The sequence below is a fragment of the Podarcis pityusensis genome (assembly GCF_964106645.2).
Source record: "Podarcis pityusensis genome assembly, chromosome: 9".
In the NCBI taxonomy this organism is placed as follows: Eukaryota; Metazoa; Chordata; class Lepidosauria; order Squamata; family Lacertidae; genus Podarcis; species Podarcis pityusensis.
The window spans coordinates 6,843,461-6,864,877 of NC_138034.1; the positions used below are offsets into that span (position 1 = coordinate 6,843,461).

At 45.6% G+C, this 21,417-nt stretch overlaps 2 protein-coding genes across 3 annotated transcripts in view; one reads left to right on the top strand and one right to left on the bottom strand.

The window, feature by feature from the left end:
- The window catches only part of MAN2C1 (mannosidase alpha class 2C member 1), a 36,207-nt gene extending 30,407 nt beyond the window's left edge, over nt 1–5,800 (bottom strand). The window contains exons 1-4 of one of the 2 annotated variants that reach the window (XM_081019857.1): nt 5,275–5,800; nt 1,666–1,791; nt 755–878; nt 131–201 (exon numbers count right to left, since the gene is read on the bottom strand). In XM_081019857.1, coding sequence (XP_080875983.1) covers nt 131–201; nt 755–878; nt 1,666–1,791; nt 5,275–5,393 — 440 coding nt within the window. In that variant the 5' untranslated portion in view covers nt 5,394–5,800. Of the gene's footprint in view, nt 1–130; nt 202–754; nt 879–1,665; nt 1,792–5,045; nt 5,185–5,274 lie in introns of those variants that run through there. The other variant, XM_081019858.1, reaches the window with a different exon arrangement.
- A 7,039-nt stretch (nt 5,801–12,839) lies between these two features.
- Nucleotides 12,840–21,417, top strand: part of IREB2 (iron responsive element binding protein 2) — a 37,673-nt gene continuing 29,095 nt past the window's right edge. The window contains exons 1-2 of the mRNA XM_081019866.1: nt 12,840–12,999; nt 17,078–17,167. Coding sequence (XP_080875992.1) covers nt 12,981–12,999; nt 17,078–17,167 — 109 coding nt within the window. The 5' untranslated portion in view covers nt 12,840–12,980. The remainder of the gene's footprint in view (nt 13,000–17,077; nt 17,168–21,417) is intronic.

Below are 21,417 nucleotides of genomic sequence, written 5' to 3' on the forward strand. Positions count from 1 at the left end.
GCCAACACGGTCTTGACTTCTTTTTAAATGAACAATTGCTGAAAGAAAATGGACAAAAATAGGCAACCTGACTTTCCTAGAAAAACAAAAGAGTAACCCTCTGAATGGCTAAGAGGGCTTCCATGCTCACCTGTGGGGGTCCGTCTCCTTTAGATTATCTGTCAGAATGTAGCTGGTCTTCTCACCTTCCCGCGTCAAACCCTGTCAGATTTTGGGGGGTGGGAGAGAGGGGATCAGAGGTAACCACTTAAATGTAACACAAGAATGGACAACACTGTCTAAAATGGAACAAGTGGCATAACGTGCCAACACAATCATTGACTTGTCACTAACTATTGAATGCTGCACAAAGATGTACACTATTGAATGCTGCACAAAGCCAGTGAGGGCTTTTCAGTTGCATGGCAAGATCTGCTGCTTCTCCCTTCACAAACCCTGACATATATACAGTACTAAACTCTGAACCCTTTGTGGACATTGCCAACTCCCACCAACAAAGAACTTAGCTTTGTTTTTTTCAGAGAGAGAGAGAGAGAGAGAGAGAGAGAGAGAGAGAGAGAAAGAAAGAAAGAAAGAAAGAAAGAATCATGTGCCTGGCTTGTTTCATCTCTAGTTAAATTCAGCACCATTTAAAAGGAGCCCATCTATCTATTTTAATTCTACTCTGGGCAAGGGGGCAGGATGCATGATTTTGATATGGTCATGAGCGCTAGCTAATCAGCACTCTGCACATCCAGATGAGGTTGTCACTTACCTGCACAGGTTGGCCATCCCTCCAAATCATTCCCTCTCCTTCACTTTCCCAAAGAAGGTGGACTTCCTTTCCTGTCCATTCCCTGGGGATGCTGAGATCTACTTTGAACCAGCAGGTCTTCCATCTTAGGGAAGTGACATGCACAATTTCAGGTGACTTTTTAAAAATAAATAAATACAAACAATACTTCTAATTTCCACAGGATAACTATCTCACTAGGATGGCAAGAAATGTATTAGTGTTCGCCCAACACTTCAATCAGAAAAGGGCCCTGAAATCCCTGGCTCAACCAAAGCACACACCATTGATGTTACTTATGAGGGCCTAGGAAAAAGATTCAGCCTCATGTGATGTAATGGCACTCCGCTCAAGTTTGCTTTGTCCCATAGCTTTCCATAGCTGTGACTCAAGAATGTAGGGCTGGGGAAAATTCCCTGCTCAAAACTCTGGGGAGCCACTGTCAGTGTAGACAAGACTGAGCAAGACAGACTAATCGTCTGACTAGTATAAGGCATCTTCCTGTGTTCCTATTATATTTTTATTTTATTAGTTTATATATCATCCTTCAACCATCTCGGGGAGGTTTACAAGATAAAAATACAGGATAAAAGCACAAAATAAATAGATAAAACAAAACAATACCCCCTCGTCCCACAAACACATTAAAAAGGCCATAGAATATTAATCAGGCCAAGGCCTGGTTGAAGAGAAATGTTTTCGTCTGGTGCCTAAAGATTTATAATGAAGGTGCTGGATGAACCTCCCTGGGGAGAGCATTCTACAAATGGGGAGCCACTGAAGAAAAGGCCATTCTCATGTTACCGCCTTCCAGACATCTCATGGAGGAGGCACATGAAGAAAGGATAGTTTATATGTTCCTTTAATTCATTAGCCTCTAAGGGAATACTTACGTGCTTCCAAAACAGTCTCCAACCTTCACAAGCCTAAATTCTTGTCTGACAGCTTCGTCATATGGAATCCGCTGTGAGGTTTCAAAGCAAGAGAGAGATGCCAACGAGCAGGAAGCACCAAACAACCTGCAGTGAAACACACACCTCAGTGTCATCAGCTCTTTGATATTTTTTATGAAATTGCAGTATACAGTGGTACCTCGGGTTAAGAACTTAATTCGTTCCGGAGGTCCGTTCTCAACCTGAAACTGTTCTTAACCTGAAGCACCACTTTAACTAATGGGGCCTCCCGCTGCCGCTGCGCCGCCGGAGCACGATTTCTGTTCTCATCCTGAAGCAAAGTTCTTAACGCGAGGTAATATTTCTGGGTTAGCGGAGTCTGTAACCTGAAGCGTCTGTAACCTGAGGTACCACTGTACAAGTATAATTATAAATAAATAAAATAAATCTGATGGGTCACTGCGGAGAAAAAGATGCTTGACAACTTTGCTTCAGGATGAGAACAGAAATCGCACGGCGGCAGCAGGCCCCATTAGCTAAAGTGGTACCTTTTAAGAATGGACCTCCACAACGAATTAAGTTCTTAACCCGAGGTACCACTGTATTCAGAAGCAGCATTGACTCCAACTGTGGAAGTAGAAATCAGATGGCATGTTTCACAGCAAACAGTTAAAATGGCTGGAGATCAAACTGTCCAAACCCGGGAATGCTTTAGTTGAGACATTGCAGGGGATTGGACTAGATGACCATCAGGGTCACTTCCAATTCCACAATTCTATGATTAAGAGGATGGGGCTACAAGGGCCACTTTGAAACTTGGAAGTCTCATGTAGCCTCTAACAGCAAAAGACAGGACTCTCGAAAGGCTCTTAAACTGTACAGTACTTCTATTGTGCTATCCTCTGGACCCAACATGGCCACAACCACCTTCTAAAAACAAATATGGTCACATGAAATCCTCCATGCAGGCCAAACTGTGTGTTCTTAAGAATGTAATAACCATGAGAAGAGTCTACTGGATTCAATCAATCAATCAATAATTTTTTATTTATACCCCACCCTTCCCGATTTAAAATTCCGGGCTCAGGGCAGCTAACAGCAAATATAAAACATTGGTTAAAGTGCGACTTAAAAACAGCATAAAAACACAACATAAATGCAGCATCATTCATCTTTAAATAATCTTCCCAACAACACTATACTAGCTACTATGGATGTGGAATCTCTGTATACCAACATCCCACACAACGATGGTTTACAAGCTATAAGGAACACCATTTCAGATAAAACCACAGCGGACCTTGCCACCAAACTCTGCCAATTTGTCCTTACCCACAACAACTTCAAATTCGGTGATGACCTGTTCCTTCAGATCAGCGGCACAGCAATGGGCACCCGCATGGCCCCACAGTATGCCAACATCTTCATGGCAGATTTAGAACAACGTTTCCTAAACTCCTACCCACTCAAACCTCTCTTGTATCTGCGATACATTGACGATATTTTTATCATCTGGACACATGGTCAACAGACCCTGGACACCTTTCACCAGAAATTTAATGATTTTCACCCCACAATCAACCTTACAATGAATCAATCTATGCAAGAAATACATTTTTTGGACACTACTATAAAAATACAGGATGGGCGCATGGACACCACCTTATACCGTAAACCAACTGACCGACAAACATATCTACATGCCTCTAGCTACCATCCCAAACATACCAAACAGTCCATTGTATATAGCCAGGCACTACGTTACAGCCGCATCTGTTCCAATTCTACAGACAGAGACTCTCACCTAAGAGATCTACAGCAAACCTTTTCAGAACTAAAATACCCAGCAGATGAAGTTAGACAACAGATCAACAGAGCCAGACTTATACCCAGAGAGAACTTGCTGCAAGACAGACCCAAAAAAGAAAATAACAGAACACCTCTAGTCATCACATACAGCTCCCAAGTTAAAACTGTACAACGCATCATCAGAGATCTACAACCTCTCCTGGACAATGACAGTTCTCTTTCTCAAGCTCTGGGAGGAAGACCTTTCATTGCCTACAGACAGCCACCCAATCTTAAACAACTCCTAACCCACAATAATACTACAACCAGACTTAACACGGACACTGGCACCAGAGCCTGCAATAAACCCAGATGCCAACTTTGCTGCCACATACACCCGGACAACACCATTACTGGCCCCAACAACATCACACATACCATCTCGGGACTATTCAATTGCTCATCATCTAACATTGTGTATGGCATCAAATGCCAACAGTGTCCTTCAGCTCTCTATATTGGACAAACAGGCCAAACCTTACGCCAAAGAATAAATGGACATAAATCTGACATCAAGAATCACAAAACAGAGAAACCAGTAGGAGAACACTTTAATCTCCCAGGACATTCTATACAAGATCTCAAAGTAGCTGTTTTACTACAAAGGAATTTCAGAAATAGACTGGAAAGAGAAACTGCTGAATTGCAACTCATTACCAAACTTAAAACCATGGAGAAACCTGGTTTGAACAAAGACATTGGATTCTTATCCCATTATACATGACTAAGCCATTTCTCACCTTCTCACCCCTTGCCTTTTCCTGTAAGACCCATTACAGTCGTTAAGAGTCGTCAGCAGGCTCATCCCAGCTATCTGCCTATCTCCCATTCCCACCACCCTTCTGAGTAATACCCCTCCCCACCTTCTCACTATATAGAAGGATCTGGCAACTTCTGTTTCAGTGTATCTGAAGAAGTGTGCTTGCACACGAAAGCTCATACCAAGAACTAACTTAGTTGGTCTTAAAGGTGCTACTGGAAGAATTTTTTTTATATCAATGTCAATAAAATTCTAAAATTCAGGGGTCATTTTTTTTTGGGGGGGGGGGAGAAACCCAGTCAGTAGACATCAAATGATCACCAGGGCTAACTGGCCAAGTTGGTCCTACTAGGGCCGGCAAGGAGACCAGGGAAGAGCTTAAAAGTGGGGTCCCAGAAGGGTTTCTTCATAGAAAAGGAAAGGGAAATGGGAACAGAGGATCAGGTTAATTCAAATTGAAGGCCAGGTGGAATAGCTGAATGGAATGGCCCATCTAGTCCACATCCTATTCTCACGGGGGGGGGGAATCAGATGCCCCAGTGGGAAAACCGGAAGCAAGACCTGAGCATGGGCATAGCCATTATTTTTGTTAGGAGGGGGCAGGCCTTTTGTTGGGGGGGGTGCAGAAACTCAGTTAGCTATTCATTTTTATTGATTTGAATTGATTTGGGGGAGCGGTTGCCCCTTCCTGCCCCCCGCATGGCTTCGCCAATGGACTTGAGCACAACAGCACATTCCCCCGCCTCTGCAGTTTCCAGAAACTGATATTCACAAGTGTTATTTGCTCCAATTGTTGGAGGCAGAGCACAGCCATCGCAGCTAGTAGCCGTCCATAGCCCTCTCCTCCATGGAACTGCGACGGTAACCCACTTATAAAGCCATCCAAGTTGGTGGCCATCACTGCCTCCTGTGGGAGGGAGTTCCGTAGTTTAACGCTGCGCTGCGTAAGCCAGGTGGGGTGAATGGGGAAGGCTTTAGGTGTCGGACCAACACAAGCCCACCTGCCCCGGAGGTTGCAGTCCGTGAAGTATATCTCGGAGATAAACTTTTCGACCCGTTCGAGTGTAGTTCGCCGGTGCTTCAATACGGCAGGTTTTAGCTCTGCCCCGGACCCCGCCATGGCTCTCCAAACGCAAAAATTAATCCCTTTGGTACGGCACGTAAATATATCCGCTGCACAGGACAACTGAGCACAATGGTTCCGCCTCTCCTGGGGTCCCGAATGCGCGACTCTCGGGTTACAGGAAAGCGGAGTTGTCTTTTTTAAGGCGCAGGCGTATGAAGGAAACGAAGTCTCCGTCCTTCCCCTCAGTTTCACTTTCCACAGCAGCGAAGTTTATGCCCTTGGTGGCCAGAAGGAGGGCACTGCCTTTTCCTCTGAGCCCCAACGTGTACAGTACATCTTTACCGGATGTGGAAAGCGCTTATCCGGTGAAAGATCACGACTGATTTTTTTTGCAAGACAATGCAATAGAATCTGCACAGAACGTGTAAGGGAGTTGGGCAGCCTTGCTGTGAGCGAGACAGTCACAGCCCCCTGCCCCCACTGTTAGCACCAAAGGGCAAAGTCTAACATAGTTAGGCTTTGACCACCAAATTTTTTTTTTCAGAGAAAAAGACCATACAAATTTACACAGAGCCCTGTGTGCTTGCTGTTCTAAAAGAACAAGGCTCTTCCCTCCCCTTTTCAAAAATGCATTTATTTATTAAAAAATATGTGCCCCCACCACAACTTCTGGCCCACAGTGAGATGGCCCAGCAGTGGCTTATAACGTAACAATTAGTAATGAAGGGGTACAGTTAGGGTTACCCCAGAAAGCCCTAAAAACTGTTTGTGAATTCCCCCCCCCAGCCAGGCCTCGGAGTACGCATTTTAAAAACTGCATTTTCCTCTAAGACAAAAAGCATGAGCTAAGCAGTCCTCTCTGTAACAAAAACGCTGTAACAAACTCAGAGCTGAGAACAGTAAAGCTTTCGCTTCCCAGATCCAAGATAACCTTGTCCTGGTACATTGATTTGCAACATACTTCCGGGAACAGAGTCAGAGAACGAAAAGCAACATTTCTATGTAAGAATCTGTGAAGGGGGAGAGGAAAAAAGGGGTTTGAAAAAAGGATAAAACCTGCTTGTAAAATGTTTTCGGTGCGGCCTGTCTTTTGTGAACTGAATCACACAGGTGGCCTTCTGCCCCCCCCCCCCCCGGATGGCAGAATAAAACGCTCTTTCTCTGGATTAACCCCTTGGTGTCGTTTGGCTCCTTTTGTCTCTGCTCGGGTGCAACAATTATTCCGACCCATGGATTAATAAGGCTACATATTTCTGGTGCATTGGCCGGGAAAAGCACGTTCCCCGAGATCGAGGGACAAAGAGGTCCAGGGCGTCACTGCAAGGCGAGCAGCTCGGGATACCGGGTCAACAGTTCCAGCGCGCATCCTGCCAACTTCGTGGGAGGGACTGGCCACCCGTTCCTGAGTGGACACGCGACAAAGTGACGGAGAGAAAGAGCAACGGCCGTGCAGAAAGAAGGTACCTCGAGGAAAAAGGTAAGCTCCACAGGGTATAGGTGGGAGCAAGCTCCACAAGGATAGGTGCAAGCAAAAAGAGAGCCTGATCAGCTCCGCCAGCAGGGTAGAAGAAGTGCCACTGGTTTTGGTGTCGCCCAGAAAAAGCAGCAAAGGGTGCTGCTAGGGCCCCGGTCGAAGTCTAAGCGCTGCCGGTTATGGTTGGTTGTTGGTTTTGTGCCCAGAAGAAGCAGCAAAAAAAGGTGCTCTTGGGCCCCGGTCGAAGTTGTGAAGCACTGCCGGTTGTGGTTTTGGTTTTTTTTGGGGGGGGGAAAGGGATTGGGGGAGGTACATGGGTTTTTCTGAATGTGCGTGTGGGGACACTCCAGTGAATGTTTTGAGTGTGTGAGACGTTGACAGCAACGTCTGGCCTGTGACTGAGTGAAAAAAAATAACGTTAGGAGGGCTGAGTGTCCCAGTGTCCCCAGGATCCCAGAGTCATGGGAAATAAAAGCAGTAAAACAATTCTTGAGACACCACTACAGAGCTTTCTGGAAAACTGGAAAAGTGCCATGAAAGCAGAAGAGTGGGGATGTAAACTCAAAAAAAAGCAGACTCCAACATTTATGTGAAGTTGACTGGACTTCGTATTTACCAGAATGGCCTACTGGAGGATCCTTTGATCCAAACTTGGTCAACATTTTATGGAGTAACATTTTCAAGGCCCACACAGATCAGATTCCCTATATTTCTATCTGGAAAGCCAATGTGGATCAAAATCCCTCATGGCTTCGGACAAATAGAATTGTGACTGCCCAAGTCAAACTGTGTTCAGTACAATTACAAGTTAAGAAGCCACCAGTTTTGCCAGTCCTGGAAGAGGAGATAATTACCCCCCACCACCACCACCACATGCAGCAACTGCGCCAAGACAACCAAATCTGGGAGCAAATAGGGCTGCTTCTCTGCCCAATGCCCAGACTGAGGACCCAAATGAGAAGATTCCCCCCTCTGCCCCTCCCCAACCCCTTTGTGATGCAAGCAAGGAAGGTGAAGAGAAAGGTGATGATGATAGTGATGATGATGATGACTTCAGAAAAACTCTAGATAAAGAGATAAGATGGACTAGTAAGCAGTTTGACAGAGTGTTCCAGTATGTAGAACCGTTTAAAACAGAACTGGATGTGGCCCCCTGGGTTCTAGAAGCAGCCCAGTGCCAGGATGAGAATCGGAGAAAAAAGCAAAAGGTTTTGAGAACAGCGTGGGACAGGGCAACAAAACATGTAAAGACACTTAAATCGAAGGCTTTGTCCAAACCCACTGTGGTGGCCCCTCTCAGGCAAGTGTATGATCCTTTGGAACAGCCAAATGATCGGGGTGTTCGACCTCCAAGGACCTTTACCATTCAACATGTCCCTTTTACAAGCTCCAATATTTGTAATTGGAAAAATCAAAATCCTTCTTTTGAGGAAAATGCTGCATTCTCACCACCCAGCTACCCTGAACCTCACACTTTCTGGATTTACAGTTTCGCCACATAAACCAGAAGGCCAAGGGTTACCCACCCCCCTGCCCCAAGAACTAACCTGGAAAAGTGACTTTCTTAAAAAAGCAAGTGAATGCTTTCTGTGAACTTTGTCAAGTTTTTCTTTTTAAGGTGCAATTTTACTCTGAAAAAGGAGCCGCAGCATAACATAGGAATTTTGAAACTTTGCCAGAAGCAAGGAGCGCATTGTTCTTTATACAGACACTGGCAAATCAACTGAAATTTGCAACATGGCTTACAGGCCACGAGAGCTCTGAAACTTAGAGCACATGAATGAGACTTTTAAAAATCTCGGCTGGCAAACTTAACCCAAGGAACAGAACTGTTAACCCCTTGCAAAGTTTCCTGCCAAGCATCCCCTTTGAGTTAATATACCTTATGTGCAAATGTTATCTATCAATTTGTTCTGTGCAATCGCTGCCGTCTTTGTTTTCTCTTCTCTTAACAGGTGGACTTTTGCCAGGATACCTCTGCATCCCTATGAACCAGGTGAAGAGGACCCAGACGCCCAGACATCGCTCCAGCCTTGTTGGAAGGGACCCAAGATGCCCAACGCCCATCAGACGACCCGACGCCCACCAGACTACAGCCCTGCTAAACGTCACTCCTGGACGCTGGCGTTTTGCACGGCTCAAGAATCCAGCATGGATTGAAAGGGGACATTTTCTTTTCTTTTCCTTTTGCATAACTGAACTTTATTGAAGGTACCTGGGCCTGGTTTGCTTTACGCCACCCCTGCAAAGGAGGGTGTCTAGTGGGTCTTTTCTTTCAGCGTAATTACACCCCAGCCCACTCTCTAGCACTTACCTAAGCCCCTCCCCATGCATACAATGGCTCAAATGCGACTGTGGGTCCCCGTGCTGGTATTTCTGCTGCATTTGACCTTTGAAATGCCAATACCACTCACAGTGACCAGACAACTGCTGCAATCGTGGGGGGCCCACCACACATATAATAAGTGGATTCAGGTTGCTGAGATGGTTGCGTTCTCTGCAAATCGGACCAATTGTGCCGTCTGCACTCTGGCCCCTGTAGATGCTCTCGGAGGAATGCCACTCCTCCCTGTGCCTTGGAATGAATCCTTGGTTACAACTCCACTTGTTGCCTTCCAGCCTCTGGGCAACCATTCTTCTTTATGGAATCATTCCGTCCCTTTCCAGGTTCACAGGATCACTGGCTGCCTTTGTGTCAACAAATCAAATGACGCAAGTGACGCTCAGACCTATGTGGGCACTTCCCACTGTGATCGTACCTTCCCAGCCCCAACTAACATGCCTGAGTCCGAGACAGGAACTTTTTCTGGTTCCAATTTGACTGCATGCCTGGCCCGCTTGCTGAGAGGCACCATATCTGCCCATGGTCAGGACGTTTACTGGGTGTGTGGCAGGAAGGCCTATCATGCCCTCCCAAGAGGATGGTATGGGGTCTGTTTTCCAGCCTACTTAATACTCCCCATGTGGATTCCTGACCAGATACCCTCTGCACCCCCTAGAAGGAGGCGTTCGGCTGACCTGGCAACACTTGCAGGTGGCAGCTCCCAGAATTGGGGCAAAAATCAGTGGCCTCCGGAAAGGATATTGGCCCATTATGCTCCAGCCTCATGGAATCGGGGAGAGAAAATCTCTGGGGCAAGGGGGCCGATCTATAACTTGAACCGCATAATCAGACTCCAGGCAATGGTAGAGATTGTTGCTAACACGACAGCCACGGCCCTTAGGCTAATTGCCACGCAATTGGATGAGACACGCAATGCGTTTCTCTCAGTCCAATTAGCATTGGACTTTCTCCTGGCGCAACATGGAGGCTTTTGTGCAGCGTTAAATCTCACAGGTGGGGCCTGTTGCTTTAACATCTCTGATCATGGTGAGGCCATTCGCAATTTGGCAGCAGGACTTGAAACAGTGGCCCATATTCCTACCCAAACCTGGGAGGGATGGGACATGTCATGGCTTGACTGGTTGCCAAACCTAGGATGGGCAAAAGGCCTGTTTTTGCTGCTGCTTGGCCCACTTTTCATTTTGCTAATTTTTTGCTTTTCTGTACCTTGCTTCCTGCAATGCTTGCATACAATGACACGCAATATGATTTCTCGCATGCTTCGCCCCCAGATTATAGCTCTGACCCGAGAATATCAGCCTGTGCCTTCCTGGGACGAGCCTTTTTAAGAAAAAGGCTGTCCAAAAATTGAGAGGTATGGAATGAAGGGGTACAGTTAGGGTTACCCCAGAAAGCCCTAAAAACTGTTTGTGAATTCCCCCCCCCCAGCCAGGCCTCGGAGTACGCATTTTAAAAACTGCATTTTCCTCTAAGACAAAAAGCATGAGCTAAGCAGTCCTCTCTGTAACAAAAACGCTGTAACAAACTCAGAGCTGAGAACAGTAAAGCTTTCGCTTCCCAGATCCAAGATAACCTTGTCCTGGTACATTGATTTGCAACATACTTCCGGGAACAGAGTCAGAGAACGAAAAGCAACATTTCTATGTAAGAATCTGTGAAGGGGGAGAGGAAAAAAGGGGTTTGAAAAAAGGATAAAACCTGCTTGTAAAATGTTTTCGGTGCGGCCTGTCTTTTGTGAACTGAATCACACAGGTGGCCTTCTGCCCCCCCGGATGGCAGAATAAAACGCTCTTTCTCTGGATTAACCCCTTGGTGTCGTTTGGCTCCTTTTGTCTCTGCTCGGGTGCAACAATTATTCCGACCCATGGATTAATAAGGCTACAGTTTAAAAATACATTGCTCCTGTGCAACAGTGGTAATTTGTTTATCACCTTCTTCCAAGGGGGCTCAGGGTGGTGTATTGTACATAGTTATTTATTCTTGCCTTTTTTCTCACAGCAACCCTTCAAGGTAGGCATGTCTGAGAGGTAGTGCCTTGCTCTACGTTACCCACTGAGGTTCATGGTTAGAATTGAAATTTAACCAAGGCCTGACTGCTCCTAGCCCAACACACACCACACCAGTGCCTCTAACACGGAAGCAGAACACCTTCTTTAGGTGACCTTCTGGGGCCATATGCCAGCAGTACAGAGGCAAAAGCGGGCGGAACAATGAATGCAGGTTTTACTTTTCTACAGCAAGGTACTTTCCACACACACCCCTCTCTCCCCAGGCACGCAAGAGGCGTTGTCTAAGTTCAAGGGCACATCTCTCCTGAGGAACACTGAAGGAGAGCATGAAGCAGGACCAGTGAGGAGGGTAGCCTGGGGAGGATCCAGTGGGCCAAAAAAAGGGGGCCTGCTGAGCCCCATTCAGCTCCCACCCAATCTCATGAATGAAAAAAGTCACATGGAAGGGGCAGGAACCCAACCAGCCTGGCAGCTAAATCTTACTAGTGCAAAGGGAGCAACATCCTCTACCACACCCATGGGCAGCAGGTGAGCTTCGGAGATCCATGTGGCTGCCACACCCAGCTCAGCCCTTCAGCACCTGGCCGCTGCTCCGCCTGACACTCACTTGCTGCCCATTCAAACCAATGCCACAGGGCAGTGAGACATCAGCAATTGCCTTAATGGTCTGAGCATGCATGATGTCTGCTTGTGGATCCCTCTTTCTCTCTGCTCCCTGTCAGCGTCCTATGCTCACGGTGCAACCTGTGAAGTCTTCAGCAAGGGGAGCTGGTGGGAATTATGCCACATGCTTTGATAGCCTTTATTAGGAAGAGATGAAAAAAGAGAGTGCAAGAGAAAGGAGTTAGGAGACTCTGCTAACTCAAGACTGCATGTCAAGGCACGTGCAGGGAAAATTCAGCCTTGAGCTAACTTGAAAGAAAGCAGGTGCCCTGTTAATTCTCGGTGAATCGGACCCTGGCATAGCTGCCAACCTTCCCTTTTTTTGCGGGAAATTCCCTTATTCCAGCGCCGTTTCCCACTGCTATCCCGGATTGTTAGATATCCCGTAGACTGTCCCCGGGACAGATGAGGCTGCTGATCCCTTATTTCCAAGTCTGAAAGTTGACAGCTATGGACCCTGGGCATCCTTTCCCTCCGAGAATGTGACTTCATTTCTACGCAGGTGTAAAGCCGAGGCGAGGGACCATCTGCGGATGAGCCTGTGCAAATCATAGGCCTGGGGACTCCCCTTGTGTGGGCTCCCCAGCAGCAGCCACTTTCGCTAGGACCAGGGGAAGCCGCCTCGAACATGGCAGGGGCTTGTTCGTGGAAGAAGCCCAGCCCCAGCAAGCGCTGCCCCCTGCCGCCCAGGGGCTGCCTCCGGAGGGGGGGGCAACCTCGCCCGGCCCAGCAAGGACGCCCCCGCCCGGCCCCTGGTAGGGAAGCCTCGCTCCTCCCTCCGCCTTGGCCCCGGCAGCGACGCCCACAGCCGCAGCACACGCGGCCCCTTCGCCCTCCCTCGACAAACACAGCGGGGCTCAAGTGTCGCGAGAGCTGCTGCCGGCCCGCTGGCCAGCGCCGCTATTCCTTCCCCGCAGTAGAGCCTCGCGAGATTTCCGGCCGCTTTCCTTTCTTGCCGGCGGCCGAGCTCTCGCGAGAGCCCGCCGCCCGCCCCCCCCCCCGCGACGAGAGGGAGGGGCCGAGGCGAGCCTGTTATCTCCTCGCCGCGCTTATAACCTCTCGCGGCGTTTGAGGGAAGACTCCGCCCCTCCTGGGCACTTGGCCCCTCGCGCCCCCCTCCCTCGCCGCCGCCTTTCTCGGGAGGGAGTGACATGGAGCCGGCCGAGCCAGGTCAGTGTGAAGGGGAGGCGGGCGGGCGGGCGGAGGGAAGGACCCCGCGCCCCCTCTGCCCTCCTCAAGCGCATTCCTTCTCCTGCCGCCCCCCCCCTCAGGCCTCCCGTCGCCGCCCCATTTCACCTCAGAGCCCCCCCCCGGTCTTTTCTGCCCCTTTTCCTTTGTGCTTGCCTCTCCCCCCCCCCGCCAGCCCCCCGTCTTCAGAGGGGCCGGGGTCTGTCGGCCATCTTCTCTCCCCAGCCCCGTGTAAAGGGAGCGGAGGAGGCGGGGGCGGGGCTGCTGACCTCTGTCAGGGCTGGGCCACTTCAGGTTGCGGGGGGGGGGAGTCAAAGAATGGGGTGGGGTTAAATATTTTTACTGCGCCTCTGGGCGCTTGATGTGGGGGAATAGGAGAGGCCTTGTTTTCGTGGGGTGGGGAGGTTCATCTCCGTCATGACTGTGCGGATTCAGGTTGCGGGGGGGGGCGGGGTTGGTTGTGGCAGCGATTGCGGGGGGGGGGGGTTGTTCCCTCAGTGAACATTCCGCCCTACTTAAAAACAAATATCTTCTACTCACCGAAGGCTATCGTTCTGGAGAGAAACACACGCCCTCTGGTCCTCCTCCGGCTTTGTGTACACTATATAAACTACTTTTCCATTTGTGCAGGTGTGCTGTAAGGGGGGGTGGGGCTGCCATGTCACACTCCTGGTTTTCTATGTGTAGGGAGTTGTTTTTAAAGACAGCTAGTGTGTCAAGAAACTTGTCTTAGCTGTGACACACTAGTTATCTGTGCGCAGGGAGTTAACTGAATGCTGCTTCATATATTTTTTTAATGTCAGTCTGCACACACACACACAGCCCTGACACAGTTACAGATGGGTAGCCGTGTTGGTCTGCCATAGTCGAAATAGAAAAATTCCTTCCTGTAGCACCTTAAAGACCAACTAAGTTAGTTCTTGGTATAAGCTTTCGTGTGCAAGCACACTTCTTCAGATACACACTTCTTCAGATGTGTATCTGAAGAAGTGTGCTTGCACACGAAAGCTTATACCAAGAACTAACTTAGTTGGTCTTTAAGGTGCTACAGGAAGGAATTTTTCTATTTCAGCCCTGACACAGGTTTGAGATGCATCCTCTTTCAAGTGAGAAGTAGGCCATATTATTTGGTATAAACGTGATAGGATTTTTGTGTTACGCCTTTGAGAAAATGAAACAAAATTGTCCTCTGTGCCTCATGTAACAGTTTTCATGCTCTCTGTGTTGTGTTTTAATTTTTTTCTATTTTTTGCACTCCTTGCTGTTCAGCCAGAAGAGCCTGGTTGTTTTTGTGGCTTGACAGGTGCAGATCAGTATGTAAAAGGAGCAACAGGGCAGACCAGCTCCTAAATTTCCCTGCTGCTTTTAATTTTCCCCGCATATTTGCATTCCTCTGTCCCCCGGTAAAAGCTGTCAGCTGATGGCAGGAGATGGGTATGCTCAAACAGCATAGAAAATGCAAGTAATGTTAAGATTGAGTTGGGGGATGATGCTCTTTACTGAAAAGTATTTCATGTTAAGAGCAAAAGCCTCCACCAGCAAAATGGCCTCGCCAGACAATGAGTCCAGCTTGCAAAATGGCCAGAAACTTTCCCCTTGGATTCAGTGCATGTCAGCATACTAAGAGGAATGGTGATTTTTTTTTAAGGGCTTGGGTTACTAAAGCTTGAAAACTGTTAGGCCAGTTATGAATAGTAGCAATGCTAGTAGATATGGGCATACCCCTCCTGCATTTTTCAGAATGCCACAGTTTACTAGCATGAGGAATCTATGCAGCTCAAACCTTCAAAGAGAAAGATATTTTGTTTATGTTTCTTCAAATAACTTTTTAAAAAGAAGGTATACCTTGTGCCTTAACCCTTACATTCCCCCCCCCCCAAAATTGCTTGAGGCTACTCAAATATGATGAATAATATGAAGCATGTTAATGGGAACAATATTTTATAGAAGTATGATCAGACTTGTATGGCTACTTTTGTAAAGAAAATTAAACATATATGCCCATTATGAAACATGTCAACACCATTTAAAGCTATAATAAAAATATTTGTTATGTAATAAAAAAATCACTTAGTCATAACTAAGTTCTGCAAACTCTTAATTTAGTCCCCAGTAGTATAAAGCCTCTTTGAAACTGATTCTGGTATTTATACAATCAGGGAATAGTAAAATGGCATTGTAGCAATGAAGTACATTGTTATTGGTGTTCAACCCACCCAAATCAAAGGGCTTAAATAGAGCACAATTCCTGTATGTTTCTTTAGAAGTAAATCTCACTGTGTTCAGTGGGTCTAACTTGTAGGTGCGTTGTATTTAAGATTGCAGCCTAAGCATGCTGACCTTTGAATTGTGACTGATTGAATAATACTGTATTCCTGTTTCAGGGGAAAATCCCCTCAGTTAAATCACAGTGGAGCTTTTTTATTCATCCAGATGTTGCTGCTTCCAAATGTAGCTATAGAATAATTAGAATGGAGGGTTGAGAGAGGATTGGAAGACAGAATACATTTAATCTATTACACACTATCTAAAGATTAGTGGCAGTAAATTGTGCAAAGCCACTCTAAATTGCTCTGTTTGTTCCTTAGAATTGTAATCAGTACAACTTGAGTAAATTATTTGAATAACGTATCTACAATAGAAGATGTAAAAACATTTTTGACGTTTAAAGCTGCACTCCTAAGCTTGCATGTTGAGAATGCATTCAAACATAACACAAAACCACAGTTCAGTGCTATGGGAATGAGCACAAGTTATTTGCAGGGAACAGAATGGTTCCTCATTTCATCCAAACTGAGAAGAAGAGTGGTCAGTAATAGTGGTCGCTAACAGTGGTTACTGCTAATGGCGGGGCGGGGTGGAAACAGAGCACATTTTAAAAGTTAACTTGTTTCCCTAAACTATAGTTAATACTAAATACAGGTTTTCCAGTTTTGAATACAACTACAGTTGACAACTGAAGCAAAAGCTTTCATTGTCTTCCTCCTGACCACAATGAAGGAGTGCATGGGTTCTGAGGCTTGTGCACATAGTGTATTGTGTGTGAACCAGGCCCTTGAAATTAATGGAGCTTACAAACAATTCTTGGGGAGGAAATGCAGTATAAATACTTAAGTAGGAATAACACATCTCATGCATTATTCCAATCAGTTTGTGGATTTGTGTGCCAGTCAAATTGTACAGTACTCAAGTTTTCTCACTTAGAACTCCACCCTTATAGTTTTCATCCTATTTTTGTTACCTGGTTAACAGTGTGTGAAATTAGCCAGGGCAATTTTGCACGTGGCTGTCGGCCACTTGCAACCAAGTGAAGATGCCTGACATCTCCACCATCTAGAGGTGCATGCCTGGGGATCATTGGATCTTGAATGTTTTCACACACCGATACCACACCCTGTAGAATTCTATCAGTTCTATTTTTTCTGTGCAATCAGAATGAATTTCAGGAACCAAAATGCTTTTTCTGTGCAGGAGTAGTGAAATTGTTGTCGCTTGTCTTCACTTACCCCACCCCACTGTCCTGCTCACAGTTGTGAAGAATATTATTACATTATGAATAAGAAAAAGAGGTAGGAATAGGCCAATATATGGACTGTCCCTGGATAAAGTGACTTCTTTAAGTTCTCAAAGTTCTTTACCTAGCTCAGGGTTGTCATCTGAACTATATAGATGTTTAACTGAGAATCAGTCACAGCCATTCAATCATTTGAAAAATAAGACTTTAGAGCCATCTTACCCAAAAATGGCAACTAGACATTCCGTTTTGGTGACTGTAACGTTGACTTAAGGAGCCATTTAGCACCTAGCTTATATATGTGAGTTTCTAACAGTGCTGGTTAATATGCATTCCTGTTCAGTCTAGATCTATTGTGCTTACCTAGGAGTAAATGTGAATAGAATTATAGCTGTAGTTTTTTATCATATATACCTGTCTTCTTTTGGCAAGAAGTCATTGTCAATAGTTACTTCCCTTCTTCTGCTGTTCCATATCTGTGCTATTATCAGTTATATATATTATAACAACATATTATATTAATCATCAGTATGGCTTGTCTTTCAGAGCGCCTTTTCCAGCACTTAATTGAACCACTGAATGACAGAACAGACAAGAAGTTCTACAATGTTGCTAAACTGGGAGGCACCAAATACGGTAACACTTAATTGTCTTTTTGTTAATATGGCTTCATTAATAATGTGATACCTGCAATATTGTATTACATAAGATTTTTAAATGCTGATTTTCTATAGGTTGGCATGCACTTCTGGTTTTCTTCAGAACTGTTTGAAATATATGGCTTAATATAAGACACTATTACATGCTGATCACACTGCCATGGAGATGATTACATCTAATGCATAAATAGCACAGTCCTAAACCTGCCTGCTCAGAAGCAAGCAGTATTGAATCCAATGGAGTTTACTCCCTTGTGGGGTTAGGATTGGGCCTTGCTCCACGTATTTGTAATCTAGACTAGCTATTTTCAGGAATTTATTTCCATGTTTTACACTTCTAACAAACTGAGACGAGGCCAAATTCTGTTATCCAGTATAACATGAAGCTCAATACTATGTAGAGTTCAGAATTCTTATGTCCACTGATTTCAGAGTGTTCAAACTCATCTAACTCATTATTGGATTTCAGCCTTAATGGACAAGAGCTATCACTGAGTTAGTTGAAAATCACATAAATCAGAGCAATCTCTTTGAAGTTCCTCACAGCTCTGTTAGAATACAACTTAGTTATGGTGCGAAGATAGTTAACGTTCCTGCAAGTGGGGTAGGGGAAAGCAACATTTTTGTATGCATTGTTTGGTTTCCATTGATGGGCTGCTGGCACGTACAAGGCCAATAGCCATGACTCCCAAGCCCCCCCGCCCCATTCATTTTTGCAAAATTTTATTAAAATTAGCACTCACTGGGTAATATCTCAAATCCTTTCCTTTAACTGTCATTTTCTGAAACAAGAACAATTGAGCAGAATTTGGCTGTAATCCTAAACAAACCTAATAGGAATTAAGTCCATGAAACATATTGGGACTTACCTCTGAGTAAACATACTTGGGGTTCCACAGTTAGTTACCTTATTGCATATTGCTAAAATTCTAGATGGATGTCATAGCTTCCATGGTAACTGCAGTTGGGACACGTAACTCAAGCAGAGTTTAAGTGAAGTTTACAAAACAAAAGTGTTTCACCTGAAGTGCTTCAGTAATATGTATTATTTGATCCGCCTCTGTTCCAGTGGTGTGCAGCGAAATTTTTCCTAGGGGAACAGTTAAGGCCAGAGGCACCAGCTTGCAAGGGTGATGTGGAGCAGGTTGTCACGCGTGTGAGCATCGCACCTCCCTCCGTAAGCCAGGCAGAAGCTTCCTGGGCTTCAGGAAGGAGGCGCCAGGCTTTAATACTGTACAGTACTGTAATACTCCAATTTACTGGGAACATTTAGGGGACTAGCCTAGTCCCCCTAGTCCACTGACTACACACCACTGCTTGGTTCATAGGTTTTATTTGTTACATAACATAGTAAGAAACAAAACCTATGAGACAAGGTGGATCAGATAGACATATTACTGAAGCAGTTCTTATACTGTAAACCACCCTGTGATCCTCGGGTGAAGGGCAGTACAGTGGTACCTCGGGTTGCAGACACTTCAGGTTACGTGTTTTCGGGTTGAGCACCGTGCCGGAAGTACCAGAACGGGTTACTTCCGGGTTTCGGCGCTCACACAGAAGCACTAAATCGCACTTTGCGGGTTGCGAATGTGTCTCCCGCACGGATCACATTCGCAACCCGAGATTCCACTGTATAGAAAATTAATAAAGAAATAAATACGAAATATTTATAAAAAATTACTTTTAACCACTCTTCTTACTAGGCCTCTAGTATCTCTTATTTACTTTAAACAAATATTAAACAGTGCAGTGCTTTTTTTGATGTACCTTTGCAGAGCTCTAAAATTGCCTTAGTTTTATAGAGCCATCCTATGTATGTTTACTCAGAAGTAAGTCTTGCCGAGTTCATTGGCATTTACTGCAGAATACGTATTCCCAGAGTTTTATCACTTTGTTCAGCGTGGCTGTCGCTAGCCTGCAACTGTTATCTTGTGTAAAACATGGACGCAAACAGTTTCTGCTGTTTATAGCCTTTGAAAAGCAGATTTATGAACATATAAAGCTGCCTTACCATGGTCTCTTCTAGGTCAGTATTGGCTACCAGAAGACAACCAGGATCAAGAGAGCATAGTCCTTCACCAGGAATTCAGACTAGGCAGACTCTTGAAAAAATTAGGGTTAGGAATAAGCAAGGTGCCCAGGGGAGGGTTTGTCTCCAATGTCCCCCCCCCCCCTTCACAGGAACAGCTGTGGGGAAAAGAGACAGGGAAGTTAGGCAAGACACAGAACAGTGCAAGAGCCAAACTGAAGCTAGGTGACAGAGACCCAGCAGCCCAGCACTGGGTTTCTAAGCAACTGGCCAAACGCCTGCTGTCACCTTTCAGGAGGTTCCCTGTTATGTGTCAAAACAGGCAATTAGGTTGCAGTCTGGCTAGTCTACCAGACACCGAGGTGCTGTCCTCGAGTGTTGATTGTTGCTGGTTGCTGCTGCTCAAGGCACATGAGAACCCTGATTATTGAGCAAGGAAACTTGTAAGAGCAATAAAAAGAGGCCATGTTCAGGATTCTGACCAATTTTTTTACATGAGCTCAATATATGAGCTCAACAGCACTCTCCTTACTTGTGTTCCCCAGCACCTGATGTACTGAGGTTGGCTGTTTCCTGCTTGGTGCCCATCACTACATTACGTGGCAGTGAATTCCATTTTACTGTGTACTGTGTGAAGTTCTTCACATCTTTTTCTGTCCTGAATGTCCCACCATCATAGGAACCGACTCCTAGGGGCCGAGGCCCCTTTGTCCCCCCACAAAATATTTGAGGGAGCTGCCTCCCAAAGTTAATGGGCATTGCTATTCAAATGGGGGTGGGTGCCGTGTCTTGTGATAGATTATGTGGGGTGGAGCTTACCTGGAAACCCCCCCCCCCAATATTTATTCAAGTTGGCACCCCTGCCCACCATTCAGCTTCATTGAATGACCTCTGGATTTAGTATTATAAGGGAGGGGGACTTCTCTATCTGCTTTCTCTTTGGTAATTAATGTAAAAAATATACTAATTGCTCAAATTACTTGTTTTTCATGTTTATCCTGCCTTCCGTTATGGAACTCACTACATGTGCATAGGGTTTCCAACCAGTTGCCCGCCAGGCATGGACCAGGCCTGTTTTGCTTCAGTCAGGTTGTTGCATCACATGCCTTTAATAATAATAATAATAATAATAATAATAATAATAATAATAATTTATTTATATCCCGCACATCCAGCCACTCTGGGTGGCTCCCAACAGAATATTAAAAACACAATAAAACATCGATGCCAAATCTTGCATTTGACTCCTTTTGTTCTGATGCATTCTGAGGTTTTGCTATATAAATACCGTATTTTTCGCTCTATAAGACGCACCAGACCACAAGACGCACCTAGTTTTTGGAGGAGGAAAACAAGAAAAAAAATATTCTGAATCTCAGAAGCCAGAACAGCAAGAGGGATCGCTGCGCAGTGAAAGCAGCAATCCCTCTTGCTGTTCTGGCTTCTGGGATAGCTGTGCAGCCTGCATTCGCTCCATAAGACGCACACACATTTCCCCTTACTTTTTAGAAGGGAAAAAGTGAGTCTTATAGAGCAAAAAATACGGTATTGAAAGTTGAGTGTTGCTTGTGGGCAAACTGTATGTAGATACTGATCAGGTTGAAAATAATTATTAAAGTCTTTGGGATTCAGTTTAAAAAGTCTTGCATAAAGTCCATGTTCTTAATTAAATGGAGGAAATTGCAAAAAGGACAAAATTTTGGCCGTTTGAATCTAAAACACATTTGCCGGTTCATGGTTAGCCTTCGGATGAATCACCTAATGAGAGTGAAATCATGCTGTCTGCCTTGTAAAGCCCAACTAATTTGAATGAAGCTAGTGAGCCCTGCAGCAGCACTTTGTGCTCTCTGGAGCTGAAAAAATAGTATGCGGACCTGTTAAACTTGCTAGTTAGTGCTGTGTCAGTCTACTTTATTGCAACTTTACATTGTGAATTATTTTTAAATGGGGTAACCGCTATCTCCTGAGGTGGTTGCTGTAAAATCCTCACAAATGCCCTTTGTGAACACATGCATGTTAGAACATGCCCCAGAATCATAAAGACCCAGGAAGCTGCCTTATACAGCATCAAACTATTGGGCCGTCCAGCTCAGCATTGTCTTCACTGACTGGCAGTAGATCTGTAGGAATGCCAGGGATTGAACCTCTTGAGTACAAAGCGTGTGCTTTACCCCCTGATTTCTGCTGTGTGAAAGAGT